Source organism: Pyxicephalus adspersus, chromosome 1 (genome assembly GCF_032062135.1).
Source record: "Pyxicephalus adspersus chromosome 1, UCB_Pads_2.0, whole genome shotgun sequence".
In the NCBI taxonomy this organism is placed as follows: domain Eukaryota; kingdom Metazoa; phylum Chordata; class Amphibia; order Anura; family Pyxicephalidae; genus Pyxicephalus; species Pyxicephalus adspersus.
Window position 1 is genome coordinate 110,092,949 of NC_092858.1, and position 14,754 is coordinate 110,107,702.

Below are 14,754 nucleotides of genomic sequence, written 5' to 3' on the forward strand. Positions count from 1 at the left end.
AGTGCTTTTTGTCAGCTGTGACTGCAGATAAACTCCCAATGGAGTTTCTCCAGTGAGAGTTCATCTGCAATTCAGTTCCCACGATCACCAGGCTGTACTTATCAGCTTGGTGACCGTAGGAACTGAACTGCAGATGAACTATTAATGGAGAAACTCTATTGAGAGTTAATCTGCAGTTCCACTGCGATCCCTAGGCACTAGAGGTTTATTAACCTCTAGTGTCCGGGGATAACAAACAGGATGATTCCCAGGGATGCAAGAATGATTGCAGCCCTGAGAATCCACTGCGATCCCAGGGCACTGGAGATTAATTAACTTCTAGAGACCAGGGATCGCAAACAGGAGGCTTCTGTTTGCGATCCCTGGGCACTAGAGGTTAATTAACCTCTAGTGCCCTGGGATTGCATTGGAACTGCAGATGAACTCTCAATAGAGTTTCCCCATTGAGAGGTCAGTTCCCATGGACAATGCGCTACAGCCCAGGGAGCGTGAGAAGTTGCCGTCACAGCTGATAGGAGGCAAGTGAGTGTTTTCAATCAGCTTTGACTGCAAATGAACTGTCAATGAAGTTTCTAATTTGTTCACTACAATGTAATCACATGAATAACTATACCTGTCATACCTTGCTACCCTGTCACACATAGCTGGCCACTTTCCTTCTGTGGCCCCCAGATGAAAAAAAGTTTGTGCACCCCTAATGTAATTGGAAGAAAAGGTGCCTTTAAAATCCATTCAAATAATATGAATATATCATAGAAAAGGGATGTGGCACAAATATGTCACATCTGCCCTGTCATATAAACAAAGGTAGAATGACAAGTATTTCCCTGGAAGTGCTTCTATGCTAAAGGTGATAAAGCAGGCAATGAAGCTTAAATGTTTTGCCCCTAATTGCCTATTATCATAATTGTTATACTAGTTTTCCACCCAGAGTCCCCAATCTAAGTTAGCTGTGCTATATTAATTTCTACATCAACAGTTATACCTCATAAATGATCACTGTTCTACAGTAGATATTTTCTTAGCATAGATAAATGAAGCCTTGCTCAGTATGTATTCTTTGTATTACAGGTTCTAGATCAAAGTAGACAGTGGTGGCTTGTTGAAAATTCCCAGGGGCACAGAGGTTTTGTCCCAAGTAACATACTGGAGGGCACAAATTTTGGGCAGGTATAACAATGACTAAATGTGTTTTACTTTAGTGAATAAAATTCATGGTTTTGTCATTTTCTGTTACATATCAGAAAAAACATACCTCTGTTTTTCTGTATTGCAGTTGCCTGGTCAATCAGTAACACAGTTACATCTAAGTTCGTCCGCGGAAGAAGTTACTGCATGGTTAAAAAATAAGGCGTTCTCAAGGATGTAAGTTAGGTCCTATGTGGTTTAAATCATGGTAATACCATTTGAATGGTATTTGAGATTTTCTAACCATACATAACCAACACATTCATATGCTTATAAAGAAATGTTAAACAATTACATAAAAATTTCATTCTAAAGTTTAGACATTTTGTAAAAATACTTGTTTAACATAAAACTTTATTACAAGGGCATTATTTTATACATTTATATACATTAAACTTGTATAAAAAAAAAGCACACAGATGATTCCTATTTTTTTAGCACTGTCAGGTGCTTAGGAGTTCTGACTGGTGGTGAGCTGCTGGAACTCTCCCGAGAGGACTTGAAGGCGGTTTGTCCTGAAGAAGGTGGTCGTGTTTTTACTGAACTCAAAAAGATTCAAACACCTCTAGTAAGTAGTAAGTCTAACATATGTACAAGATATATGTGCATTAGAGATATTTTATTCACATTATATTTTTAAGAATTCTATTTTTCAAATTGGGAGGAAAACATGATTCTTTGGGTACAGATAATGAAAATGTGAAAGTGAAAATTTGAATGGCATATTTGAAAAATGTGAATGGCATTTTCATTTTTTAAAATCACTTTACAATTTTTTTTCTAGCAATGTTTTTATTTATTAGGATAATGGGCCAATGAGTAGTATTGTAGTATTGTATTGTAGTAGTATTGGTACTTATGAAGTACCAATACTTCATAAGTACCAATTATGAATAGGTAGGAATTACCAATAATAGGTACTTATTGGTACTTATGAATTGCTTATGAAGCAATTACGGTGAATACAGAAAAGAATTACTACTCCCACCCTAAAAAAGACAAACACATATGAAAAAAATTGGTTATTGTAAACACATGTGTGGGTAGATTATAGAGAATGCTGGCTAGACCACTCTACCTCTCTCCAGAACATGCAGCACATTAAGTAGCACCATTCCTATAAACTGGGAGCTGTTGATAGGAATGCTGAGGAATGATTAGCAAAACAGGTGAAAATGCCCAGGATGACAACAGATCATGGCAGGCCAATATGTGCCCGCCTCAGCAGCACCACTGAGGCCCCACAGAGGCCCTAGTCTCCTGGAGACTGCACTTTCACTGGGGCATACCATGAAAGGTGGTGAAGCAAGTTACCCCTCTGGTAACTTAGAGATAGTTATTAAACACATGCCTTACTAAGGGGACTCACTTGAATAACTTTTACAAGGATAAATTGATAAAGCAACAACTGAACTCTCTGCAGACCTAAAGCAGGACTTTCAGGCATTGTGTCAAAGGTTTAAAGGAACTGGGCACAAAATGGATGACACTGTTCTGAGAGTCACTCAAACTCTTTGGGAGGTAATTGTTAAACTTCACTTTTACAAGACTAAAGAGGTGGTTTTGTGGGTTGCCAAACATGCATCAGGTTTAAGCAAAACCCTGGACTTTAAACGCAAAGCCTTACCTCAGCTACTCCATTCTCATGGCAATTTGTAATGCCAGGCTTTTCCCTTCAAACATTTTTTTCTCATATATAAAGCCTATTCCAGGTTTCCCTGAAAGGGAAAATTTACTGTTAGATCTGGGTCTGATCTTTCGTAGCCCTTGTCCTAGCTCTCCTGCAGAGGGTGGCAGTACCCCACTTTCTCCACAGTGAACCAAGGTCACAAGATCCTCCTTAAGTCATTTACATAGGATCTTCCATTCTTACTTCTGTCACTTTATTCTTTGGAGAAGTCCTACTGTTTTTTAATGTACTTGTAATTTTTTTTTACTCATATATATATATATATATATATATATATATATATATATATATATATATATATATATATACAGGCATTCGATAAAAGTTTTTTTTTCATTTTTGTTTTCTCACACAAACATTATATATACATTATAGAGGTATTCCAATCTTTTTTAAAATGTAGAATACAAGTCATTTATTGGGTAAACCCCAGTAGTATATGGTGGGGTATTGGACCTTCATACTAGACAATAGTATCCCTGGTTTTATTAGAAATGTAACATTGAGTTGTAACCTCTCATGTCCAGACGCTTTCGCCTAAATGGCTTCCTTAGGGGATCTGCAAGCTGCATTATGTAACTGTACATATGAGTGACACACATGTTAAATAATGTTAAACAATGTTAAAGATTTGAATGTTACATATAAATCATCATGAAAAAAATTCAGTCATGGGTATTTGTGCAAATTATATTCGTTTAACACAAATATTAGTGATCATGAACATTAGTATTGCAGTCTAATGCATACATGGATTTTTGCCTATATAATTACACTGGGGAACAACTTTGAACAAATTTTTTGTTGACTTAAAGTTTTAAGCTTATATACACTAAAATAGGTATGCTGATTCTGAAAGTGCAGTTTTCTTCTATCACGTCAGTTTTTTCTCCACCACTTGTATTATTGCGATTACTGTGGATTTGTATAGGCTATTCATTTACACGCAAAGACAGTGTGGTCAGAGGTTGTGCACTGCTCTACTTAGTGAATAAGAAAAATGTATTTTTCTACTTACTCACGTATTTCCTTTCTTTCAGATCATGTCTGGCTCTGCTGTTTCTCGTCATAAGTACCTGAACAACCTTGATTCCTTTTGTTATATTTATGGCAGTTTCACCATTCCCAGTCAAAGGGCAAACATCAGCACATTGGTAGAGCAAGCCTATTTGGCATATTTCAGAGTTAAACTTGGTGATCAAGATAAATCTTGGGCCCCTTATAAGGTGTGCAAACAGTGTGTCGAGGGTTTACGGATGTGGACAAAGGGAACACGTGATAAGATGCCATTTGGTATACCTATGGTTTGGCGAGAGTCAGGAGATCATTTCAGTGACTGTTACTTTTGTATAGTGAAAACTTCAGGATATAACAAGAAAAATAAATGTAACAGAGTATCCTAGTCTATCATCGGCTATACGCCCAGTGGCTCATTCAGGTGAAATCCCAGTGCCGGTTTTCTTTACACTACCCTCTCTTGAAGAACATGATTATGGTGATGAACTAGGTGACAACAATGATGAAGAGTTGGAAATTGAAGAGGACTCTGTTCACAAGGGATTTGATCAGCATGAGCTGAGTGATTTGGCATGTGAATTGGGACTATTAAAGAAGGCTTCAGAACTCCTAGCATCAAGACTGCATGACAAAAAACTTAATTGAGGAACGAAGATATCGTACTTTCGAACCAGAGAAATTGCATTTCTGTGTTCTTTAGAACTGACAGTGGCTTTGTGTATTACCATAACATACCTGGTTTAATGAAGGAATTTCAATCTATAACTCAACTGAATGACGACTATTCATCAGTAGCTCAAAGCGGACCTTAAAGTGTGTCCTTTACAATGGCAATATTTTCGGGTCAGTCCCAATTGGCCATTCAGTTTCTATTTGTGAAAAATATGCAGACATAAAGAGAGTCATTGAGTTGTTTCAATATCACCAACACAATTGGGTCATCTGTGTTTACCGTAAAATGGTACGCTTCCTTCTTGGTCAGCAATGCTGATACACCAAATATCCCTGTTATCTTTGCATGTGGGACAACAGAGCTTGTGACAGGCATTGGGTGGAATGGAACTGGCCTCCCAGATCTGCCCTAAAACCATTTTACATGAGCCACTTGTTGATAGAAAGAATAATATATTCCCGCCTCTGCACATGAAACTGGGTCTGATGAAGCAGGTTGTTAAAGCTTTGCCAACTGAAGGAGTGCAGTGAAGGTGCATTTTCTGCATAGCCATCATTCTAACTTCCTGGAAAACTTTGCTGCAGTTAGTGATGAGCAAGGTAAACAATTTCACCAAGATTTGAAGATCATGGAAGGACGGTATCAGGGTAGATGGGATGTACCTATGATGGCTGACTATTGTTGGAGCATCCAGCAGGATTGTCCTAACACTGAACACTCTAGGAAAAGCGCAAATTTTTACCTTAACCACTTACTCGAGTAACAATAAATCCTTTGTAGGAACAAAAGAAATTTAAATAAACAGTACATTCAAGTTATTTCATTATTTTTTCATTGTATGTAAAATTTGTATGTTTTTTGACAAAAATGGAGGATACCCTGTATTGTAAAAACTGAATGTGATAGCAAAAAACTGGGGTCATTTCTGGATTCACCACCCAAAAATTAGTAAAAAACAAGTGTAAGATCTAACTAAACATAAAATGCTTTCCCCAGTGTTATTAATCTTATCATATGAATTATGAATTTAAGAGTAATCATACAGAATCCTTTTTTACAGGCTATTTTATGGCCCTGAATATACGTGGTAGGGTTTTCAAAGAAATATAGTTATATTAATAAATTTAGCCATGATCAGAAAACTGTAGAAGTTAATAAGATGTAGTACATACCAAAAGGATATAAAAAGTCAGATGCAGAGATTTAGCAAGCGGCCTGTGCTGCCAGTCTCACAGAATAGGGTCTGGATATCAGGCACTTCCGCCCTCATGAGACTGGAGTTTGTGTCTGGAAATATATATATTTTATATTGTATATTTTGATAAAAATGATGTACATATCAGTCATTAACTTTTTTGATAAAAATATATATATTTTTTTCATTTTCAGATCTAAGCAGTTGGTGAACCAAGAAATAGTACCTAATATTGGAAAATAAAGTTAAATCCTGGAAAATAAAGTTAAATCCTAAAACAATATATACTTCTTCCTATAAAAAATTCAATTGTTGATATATCCTGCTGATTATCAGATGTACTTCAATAAATTATCAGGTTCCAAACTGTGAAAGTATTTGTTGTGCTCAGCTGAGTATCATTCTTTGGTTTTGCAAAGCAATGTTGCAACTAAGCAACCACATTTTATGTTTGGAGAGAATTGCATTTCTTTAGATAGACCTAAAGTGGACCTACTGAACTCAGATTTTTACTTTACATAAAAAGGGTAGACAACCCCTATATATAAAGTAAAAATAATGTTTTTAATCAAGACAGAATTGGAGCGCAAAGCCTCCCAGGATACATACGTCACACATCCCCAGAGGCTCTTGTCTGCTCCGAGACCGGCATGTGCAGAAGCGGCATTTTCCTTTGCTGAGGGGAAAGAAATGCTGATCTCACGCATGTGCAGTAAGATCGGCACTTTTTTTACCTCCATTTACAGCGGGCTACATCACCCAATCTTGTGCTTGTGCAGTGCGAGTTCATAGGATGTACCCAGAAAAAGAAAGAAGGCCGAAGATGGCATCACCTGGCGCTTCCTTCGCAGCAGGATGAAGAAGAACTCCAGGGCAGCATGGGACCTGATCGAGGGTAGGTCCAGCGCAATCGAAGGATCTGCAGGATTAAAGGCAAGTTTTTTTTTTTTTTTTTTTTCACTTTAGTTCCACTTTAAATAAACGTTACAATTGCCCTACACTTTTTCTTCTTGTGCGGAACTCCAAAGTTGGCCACATCACAGCTATTTCAATTTGAGAACTGAAGAAATGTGCATGTAAAAGCTGTCGAGTTTTAGTTTAATCTTTTATAGCCAGACATGCATCTTAATGACCCAAATGCAGTGGCATTTGGGTAATTAATTGTGGAACAAGACAACTATTCACATATGGGGCATGATTTATTAAAGCTCTCCAAGGCGGGAGAAGATACACTTTCATGAGTGAGCATGGGTGATCCAGCAAACCTGGAATGCATCTGGTCTAGAAATGAACTAAATAGCAAATTAATTTTAAAAAATCCATTCCAGGTTTGTTGGATCACCCATGTTCACTCAAGAAAATGTGTCATACCAAGCCTTGGAGAGCTTTGATAAATCAAGTCTATAGAATATAGTTCATACTGAAAAAAACAAGCCATTGCACCTTTTAGGTAGCTTGTGTTCAATGATTTTTATTAGGTTTTTAAAAAGGTTTTTAAACAAAAATAACAATAAACAAATAGTCATTTGCATACATCCATAACATAAAGGTGAGGAGCAGTGAAATAGTACATGTGGCACTAATAATTTCCATACAATATTAATAGCATACATGTATAGATAATTTGACAATAAAACTTTTTGTTCAGTGTGTTTTCTATTCACTAGATAGAGTCAATTTCCTAACCTATGAACACAAAACAGTTAAACTACCCATCGAAAACAATACAAAAGAAACTTGTGGGGAAAAAACAGACCAGGTGGGGAAATAAACATTATACCCTCACCATATTGATTGCAGAATATGTTGTTACCAACCAGATAATGTTGTTAGTGGTATAGATGGATTCGCATATTGTAACCATGGCTCCCATATGGACATAAACTTGTCATTGGAATCTGACAAAATACTTGTAATTTTTCATTCACTAAAATATTATTCATTTAGGCTTTTACCTCGTGAAAAGGTAGAATCTGCTGTTTCCAATGGTGTGCTATTACTTGTTTTGCCGCAAGTAAAAAATGGGTAACTAGCTGGAATTGTCTGTTGGTAATATTTGAGGGTCTGAAATGCAGCAAAGCAACCCAAGGATCTTTTAGGAGATATATTTCAAGCATACCATTTAAAAATTTGAATACACTGCTCCAAAACCATTCCATCATATATGTACCACTTCCATCATATATGTACTGCTGTGCCCTCTTCTGTACAGCCTCTAAAACACATACTAGAACTTTGGTTCGTGCAATGCTTAAGGCGAGAGGGAACCATATACCATTGAGTCATGACCTTATAAGCAGATTCTAATGTGGTCACATTCCTGGAACACCCCGTCATCCTAGACCAAGTGCGAAACCGTTCCATAGTGGGTTTAGACCCTCCCCAATCTCTCTCCCATTGGGAGACATATTTATACACATAAGGGGTTAGATATACTAACAAGTTCTGAATATAGGATTGAGATTAGTTTCTTAAAGGGGTGCCTAAACAGATCCTTTCCATCACTGACATCTGAAGCGGGCGGTTGTTACTTTTAATGAGCACACCAACCCAATGCTGCAAATATCGAAAGTACTCCCTATAAGGAGCATCCTGGGAAGTTTTAATTTCCTCCCAGGTCACTATATTCGAACCATTGAGCAAGGCGTGTACATTATTATACCTATGGGAGGTCCACCAAGCGAATGCTGTTCGTTCAACCAGGTTGAAACGTCAGGTTGTTTTGTACAGGAAGCAAAGGGCAGTATGATGACATTAATTTACTAGAGTATTTATTACTATCCCAAACCCCCAATACATGCCCCAAATGAACACATAAACCCGGCAGGCGTAATTTGGACGTTATCCAAGGTAAGGCTGTTACCGCCACTGGATTACATAAAAAAGTTTCAGTTTGAACCCATAGCAGGGCTCCCAGACCAGCGAATAATGCTGGAACAAAAGCTATATGAGCTGCCTGATAGTATTTCAGTAGGTTTGGGACCCCTAGCCCGCCTTGTCACCTAATCCTTTTTTGTACAATCCTCAGTTTTTTATTGTGCCATATGAATGCTAGTATAGCTTTTTGCAATCCTTGTAAAATATTTGGGGGAACCTTGACTGGGAGCATTCTAAATAAATACAGAGGTTTTGGTAGTACTGACATCTTGACTGACAGTATTCTACCTATCCAAGACAAAGGCAGATTCCTCTACCTAGTCAATAATGTTTTAATGTGAGCCAAGTGAGGTTGGAAATTTGCCTCATAAAGTTCTGTGTAGGAACCAGTTAGTTTGAGTCACAGATATTCCATATGGCGTTTTGCCCCCTTAAATTGAAATGTTTGCTGTATCATGTTTATTGTTTGCTGGGGCAAAGTAATATTCAATGCTACAGATTTTCTTTCATTAATTGTTAGACAAGACAGATTTGCAAACTTACTCAATATTGCCCCCAGGTAAAATCAGGGGTTGGGAATAGTGAGCAAAATATCATCTGCGAATAAACTCAATTTGTATTCATCATTCCCTAAATTTATGCCATGGATGTCTGAATTTGTTCTAATTAACTGAGCCAGGGGTTCCAAAGCTAGTATAAACAGTAATGATGAAAGCGGGCACTCTTGCCTGGTCCCTCTACAAATGGGAAACACAGATGAGTAAAATGATATATAGCGTATTCTGGCTGAAGGGTTGGAGTACAAGGCAGACATCCATGACATAAATTAATCCTGAAATCCCCACTTGGAAAGTACATAAAACAAAAAATTCCAAGTAATGGAATCAAAAGCCTTGAGGAAATTTAGGCATAATAGCATACTAGGTATGGAATGGGAACATGCATATTGGATTAGACTGATAACCTTTCTGCTATTGTCTGGAGCTTGTCAACTGCGAACAAACCCAACCTGATCCTTATGGACCAGCGTCGGAGGAAATTTGTTCAATCTGGATGCCAAAACTTTTGTCAGTATCTTGACATCCACATTAAGCAAAGAGATAGGCCTATAGTTGTGGGGATCCAGCAAATCCTTGTTAGGTTTGGGTAACATAGACACATGTGCTAAAAGAGAGGGGAACTGATTGTGTGGGTGGCTTTTGAAATAGTTAAAAAAAAATTAGCCAAATGTGGAGCTAATAGTACACTAAACTTTTTATAATAAATACCTGCATACCCATCTGGCCCGGGTGCTTTTCCTCATTGTAGGGACTTGATGGCTTCCAAAATTTCCAGTACTGTAATATCATCCCCTAGTTTCCCACCCAGTTCACTGGGCAACTTTGGCAGTTGTATATTTGCAAATAGATCATCTGCCTCTAATTTATCAAACCCTGGAGAAGTGAAGAACCCCCTTTTTCAAGGCTACAAGCCTACAAATAATACATACATATAATTCATCATATATACAATACATACATGTTCCCTATTAAATTGTGTGTAAACATTGTGTACTTGCAGTACTGATGAAATTGGTTCCTTGAAACCCCCAAAAAGCATATTATCATCAAATCAAAACAGTTTGGAACTTAACTACTGGTGAGGCACCTTTTCTAAATCTTTTGGATTTTAATTGAAGCATCTCCCTATGCCACTGTGCATGAAAGCAGTCTGTGCACTGTGCACTGTATTTCACGCTGCTTCAGTAAAATCACTGTGGATTCAGTACCTCCAACCTATTCCTTTTGAAAATGGAGGATGCACAAGTCAGCACCAAGTTATCAGCTACTGAATAAAATGAATAGTACGAGCTGTCAGAATCTCCTTTATTTTTTCAGTAACTATTGTTACATCAAGCTTTTCCTTTTTAGCTTATTACAAGGGTATGTCTCTGAAACTTTTCACACATGCTTTAAAAAAGTCATGGTATATTGGAGGCACACATTTCGGTTTGCCCTAAGAGGGGTTCTATTTGGAAGCCTGGGGAGCATTGAGATCCTATGTTATGTCTCCTGTCCCAAACTGAAAAGGAGTAAGGTTGACCAAAGAATACAGGGCCTCTTTGCTGGTGCTATGCACATCAGAGCATCAAGCATTCATCGAGCATGGGGTGGAGAAGAGCTTCTTGAACTAGGCCCACTAGGATCGAAGTGTCCAAAGGTGGTATTGGACAGCTGAGCTATCTTGGTAGCTCTATGATAAAGAATACAATTTGGAATTTACAACCCTCCAAAAGGATCTAGGTAAAAACATGGCAGTCCTAACTATCTTCTGACCTTTGTTCTCCCATATAAATTGCATATTTTGCCATTGAAAACATAGAAGAAAAAAAAAGGATTTAACAGGCTAGGGATGTTTCTCTTGGTCATTGCAACATGTTTAAAGCACAAAGGAGGGGCTATTGACTATCTAGGTCTGTGGCATATTAAAAGAAGGGTTTTTCACTTGGTAGAGGGCGGAAATAGATGACATTTGATTGAACCCAAGAGTGGGACTTGATTGAGATCCCCCAAAAAATTAATAAGCTTAAGCTTCTAGCTTAGAAGCTTAGAGCTAAGAAGTGGTTGAGATAAGTTAATACTATGCGCTGCCAATTTAGAACTATTCATGCGTAGGCCGGAGACTGATGTGAAGGAGGACATCAGTTGGAGTAGGTTAGGAAACGTGATTAGCAGAGAAGTAATGTATAGAAGGTCATCAATAAATAAGGCAGTAAAGGCACCTGGTGCCCTTATTGTAGGGTTGTTTCCTAATAGAAAAAGGGTGCTACTGGTTCCATAGCAATCACAAAAAAGAGGGGAAGGGATAAGGAGAGTGGGCAACCTTGTCTGCTTCAACATTTTACCCTTACTATAGAGAATCTGTAACCCTTCAGAGCAATAAAAGCCCAGTTGTGCCCAAACTAATCACTGCAAAAGACAAAATAGATAATCCAGGACAGGGTATTGAATGCTTTTTGTAGGTCAACAGATGGTAGAATCACTTTCCTCAGCAGACCCCTTCTCTGTTACAGTATTAATTATAATGGATCTTCTAGCCTGATCCAGGCATGGTAAAAAAGAAGTAACCCTACTCCATCCAGGTCTATATAGGAACCTAGAAAGAAATTAAACTGTATTTTATTATGATTTCCAGGTCACAGTTGATAGGGTTAAAAAGACCCAGTAGGCTTTCACCCTAAATTGTAGTCCCAGACAAATATTTTGTCATACAGACTTAACTGTCATAAAACTCAACTGGGCCCAGTGTGCTATTTGTTTTGATATGTTTATTTGTTCCTCAGTAGGAGGTCAGCAAAAAAAAAAAAAAAAAAAGAAAGGCCTCCAGATTATGAGCAGATCCCAATAGGGGATTTATCATATTAGGTATTGTAAAAATTACATTATGCCTGTAAAATCAATTTGAGGTACTGGGTCTGTGCTCATTCAGTCTGATTTTAGGCCCTGAATGAATCTGTACTCTGGTCTTGAGTTTGTTCCCCCATGTCTAAAATTTAGGTTTACCATTGCAGATTTTTCCTCCCTAGATGTCAAGCATTACGTTTTTAAGATTAGGTTCACTGTTAGGAATTTGATACAAAAAAATCTAAATCAAGGTTCCTCCTATTACAACCTTTTGGGCCACCAACTTGTAAAAGAATGTATTTGTGAGGAGGTATTAAGGTATTTAGAAGAAAGCATTAATATGATTATCTTTCGCTAAACACGCCAACCTGTGACGAATGTCCTCTCTCAGTCCACACCCTGCGCATAGACATTCTAGCATGCTCAGCAAGAATCTAAGTACCAGCAGGATGAGAAGGGCCATCAGGGAGCAAGGTTAACCACTCTGTTAACCCTTGCCAAACACACCATTAAAGGTAGACTGCCACCATGTGCTTACACAGAAGCACGCACCATTATCCTTGACAACCGCAGTTATGATTCTGCTTCTTTAATTTCTGTCTGTGTCACCTGCTGCCACTTCAGAAAGGCATGCCTCAGAAATCACAATGTTTATAGTAGAGTTTTAGGGTTAGCAAGTTGCACTATTTTTAGTTAGAGCATGTAGAGATCCAGCCTACACTTTTTATAGTGTTTAATAAGTAAAAACATACAAAAAACATAGTGCATTAACAAATACAGAAAAATAAACATTAATCAAATAACAAAACAGAACAATAGCAACAGGGTAAAATTAAAAATAAAAAACTGAAATTATGCTTAGGTAAGGTTGGTTTGCCTTGGTCCAGGTAGAGTTGGTTTCTCTTGGTCCAGGTTGCAGTATAAAGTCCAAGTTATTAGAGTTCTGGGCTCCCTGCAGTGATCAATGTGTCAGTGCCGTTGTCCTTAGCAACAAGATGGTATCAGTGAGAGCTACCTCTGCTAGGCTTACATGGCTTTTACGTGGCTTTTTCTATGCCAACAACAGAGGTGGGACTAAAAGGGCCACCGAATGACAGCAGGGTGGGATCTGGGAGGTGTCCACATGAATTAAGATGCTCTGTGGACACGCTCAAGATCTAGCAATAATCATAACTTCGTATGTTCAGGTTTTTTCAAATGTCAACCCCCAGAATATTAATCACCATGAAATACGGAGTTCACAGAGACCAAACTAGGCATGTCTGGAACTTATGGTTCACCAGAACAGGCTAAATATGGTTTCTAGGCTTTCCTGAGGCCTAGGAGACTATTTCTTGGTCTCAAAATGTTCACCATAACAATCCAACTACTAATCAGCTAACTACTACTTTATACAGTATAGTTTAGTGGAAATTTAAAGATTATAATGAAAGGATCTGCTTCTAGTTCTACTTCTAGTTCCTCGAATGCACCCTTACTTCTCCTTCACCCACAGAGACAGACATCTGGAGAGATACCCCAATAACACACACGCATGCTGAGTATGGTTACAAGAGTATTCCATCCTTTATTCGATAAGGCGGTCTTTTTATACACATAGGTAAACAAGGGCATTGTCGTTGTCCACGTACACAATTTCCACAGCTGTTTAAGTAATGGCCATATATAGTGTTATTTGATAAGGCAAACATAACATTCCAAAGAATTTGGAAATTTCACCATTTGGTTACAATTAAACTGAGTAGATAGAAAAAGAAGAAATGCAACTCCTTATATGGAAATATAGCTTATACAAGTATATGGCTCACATTAACTCTAGTTATACAGTCCTGTAACAATACTTATTTAACCCTTCAATCCCCTCTTAAGTCATGAACATGACTTATTTTCTTTCTATCATAGAGAGGTAAGTAGCATATTTTTGTCCAGGAGCTTTGGACACATAGCGCGGAATGTTTGTATAAGGGAAGGAATACATTGGATACAACAACATAAAATGATCAAGGAAGCAATTATAATTACAATACTGATAAATAATGTTCTTAACAAACTCAGGTCCGGCAGCCAGCTCAATAACTAGTCCCGCCAGGAGGATGAACCAACATCCTCCTTGATATTATTAGCAATTTCATGTAATGCTTGAATATGGGACTGGATTGATCTGGAATGGTCAGATAAATTAAAACAACACATTCCTTTAAAATCTTGACACCCTACGTTATGTTTAAATAACAAATAATCCACAGCAAATCTCGTTTCTAGCACTGCTCCTCTTAATCCTTGTAGATCTAAAAGCATGTTTGATAAGGTGGTAGAAGTATGATTCAGAGAGTTAGTCAAGTCACATGCAATAGAATTTATAGTAGGAGTATTATATATAGCCAGTCCAGGCACTCCCAATATAGAGGCCCCCAAACTTGTATATTCTGCACTGCTGAGAAGGGGTAGAGTAGAGTCACAATTTTCTGATAAAGTCTTGGTAACCAATCTTTGGGTTCTCCTGACAGGGGGTTGTCTAGGAAGGGCCAAGTCAGCCTGGATAATGCACAGGGACCTCCAATAACATTGGCAGGAATATATTTGTAAGTGTTGTTACCACATGACAAAAACCATCCCTTAGGGAGCATTATATTATAGATAAAACTGGGAGTCACAATTGTCTTATTACAACTCATGGAATTATCCAGGGAGCTAACAATCCTACTATTCTTTTTACAGGTGTCATTAAAAT

At 37.8% G+C, this 14,754-nt stretch overlaps 1 protein-coding gene across 2 annotated transcripts in view; it reads left to right on the forward strand.

The window, feature by feature from the left end:
• EPS8L3 (EPS8 signaling adaptor L3) overlaps positions 1–6,140 on the forward strand; it is a 254,614-nt gene extending 248,474 nt beyond the window's left edge. For both annotated transcript variants that reach the window (XM_072423530.1, XM_072423540.1), the window contains exons 17-20: positions 1,072–1,170; positions 1,277–1,365; positions 1,627–1,756; positions 5,958–6,140. In XM_072423530.1, coding sequence (XP_072279631.1) covers positions 1,072–1,170; positions 1,277–1,365; positions 1,627–1,756; positions 5,958–5,963 — 324 coding nt within the window. In that variant the 3' untranslated portion in view covers positions 5,964–6,140. The remainder of the gene's footprint in view (positions 1–1,071; positions 1,171–1,276; positions 1,366–1,626; positions 1,757–5,957) is intronic.
• The last annotated feature ends 8,614 nt before the right edge of the window (positions 6,141–14,754 follow it).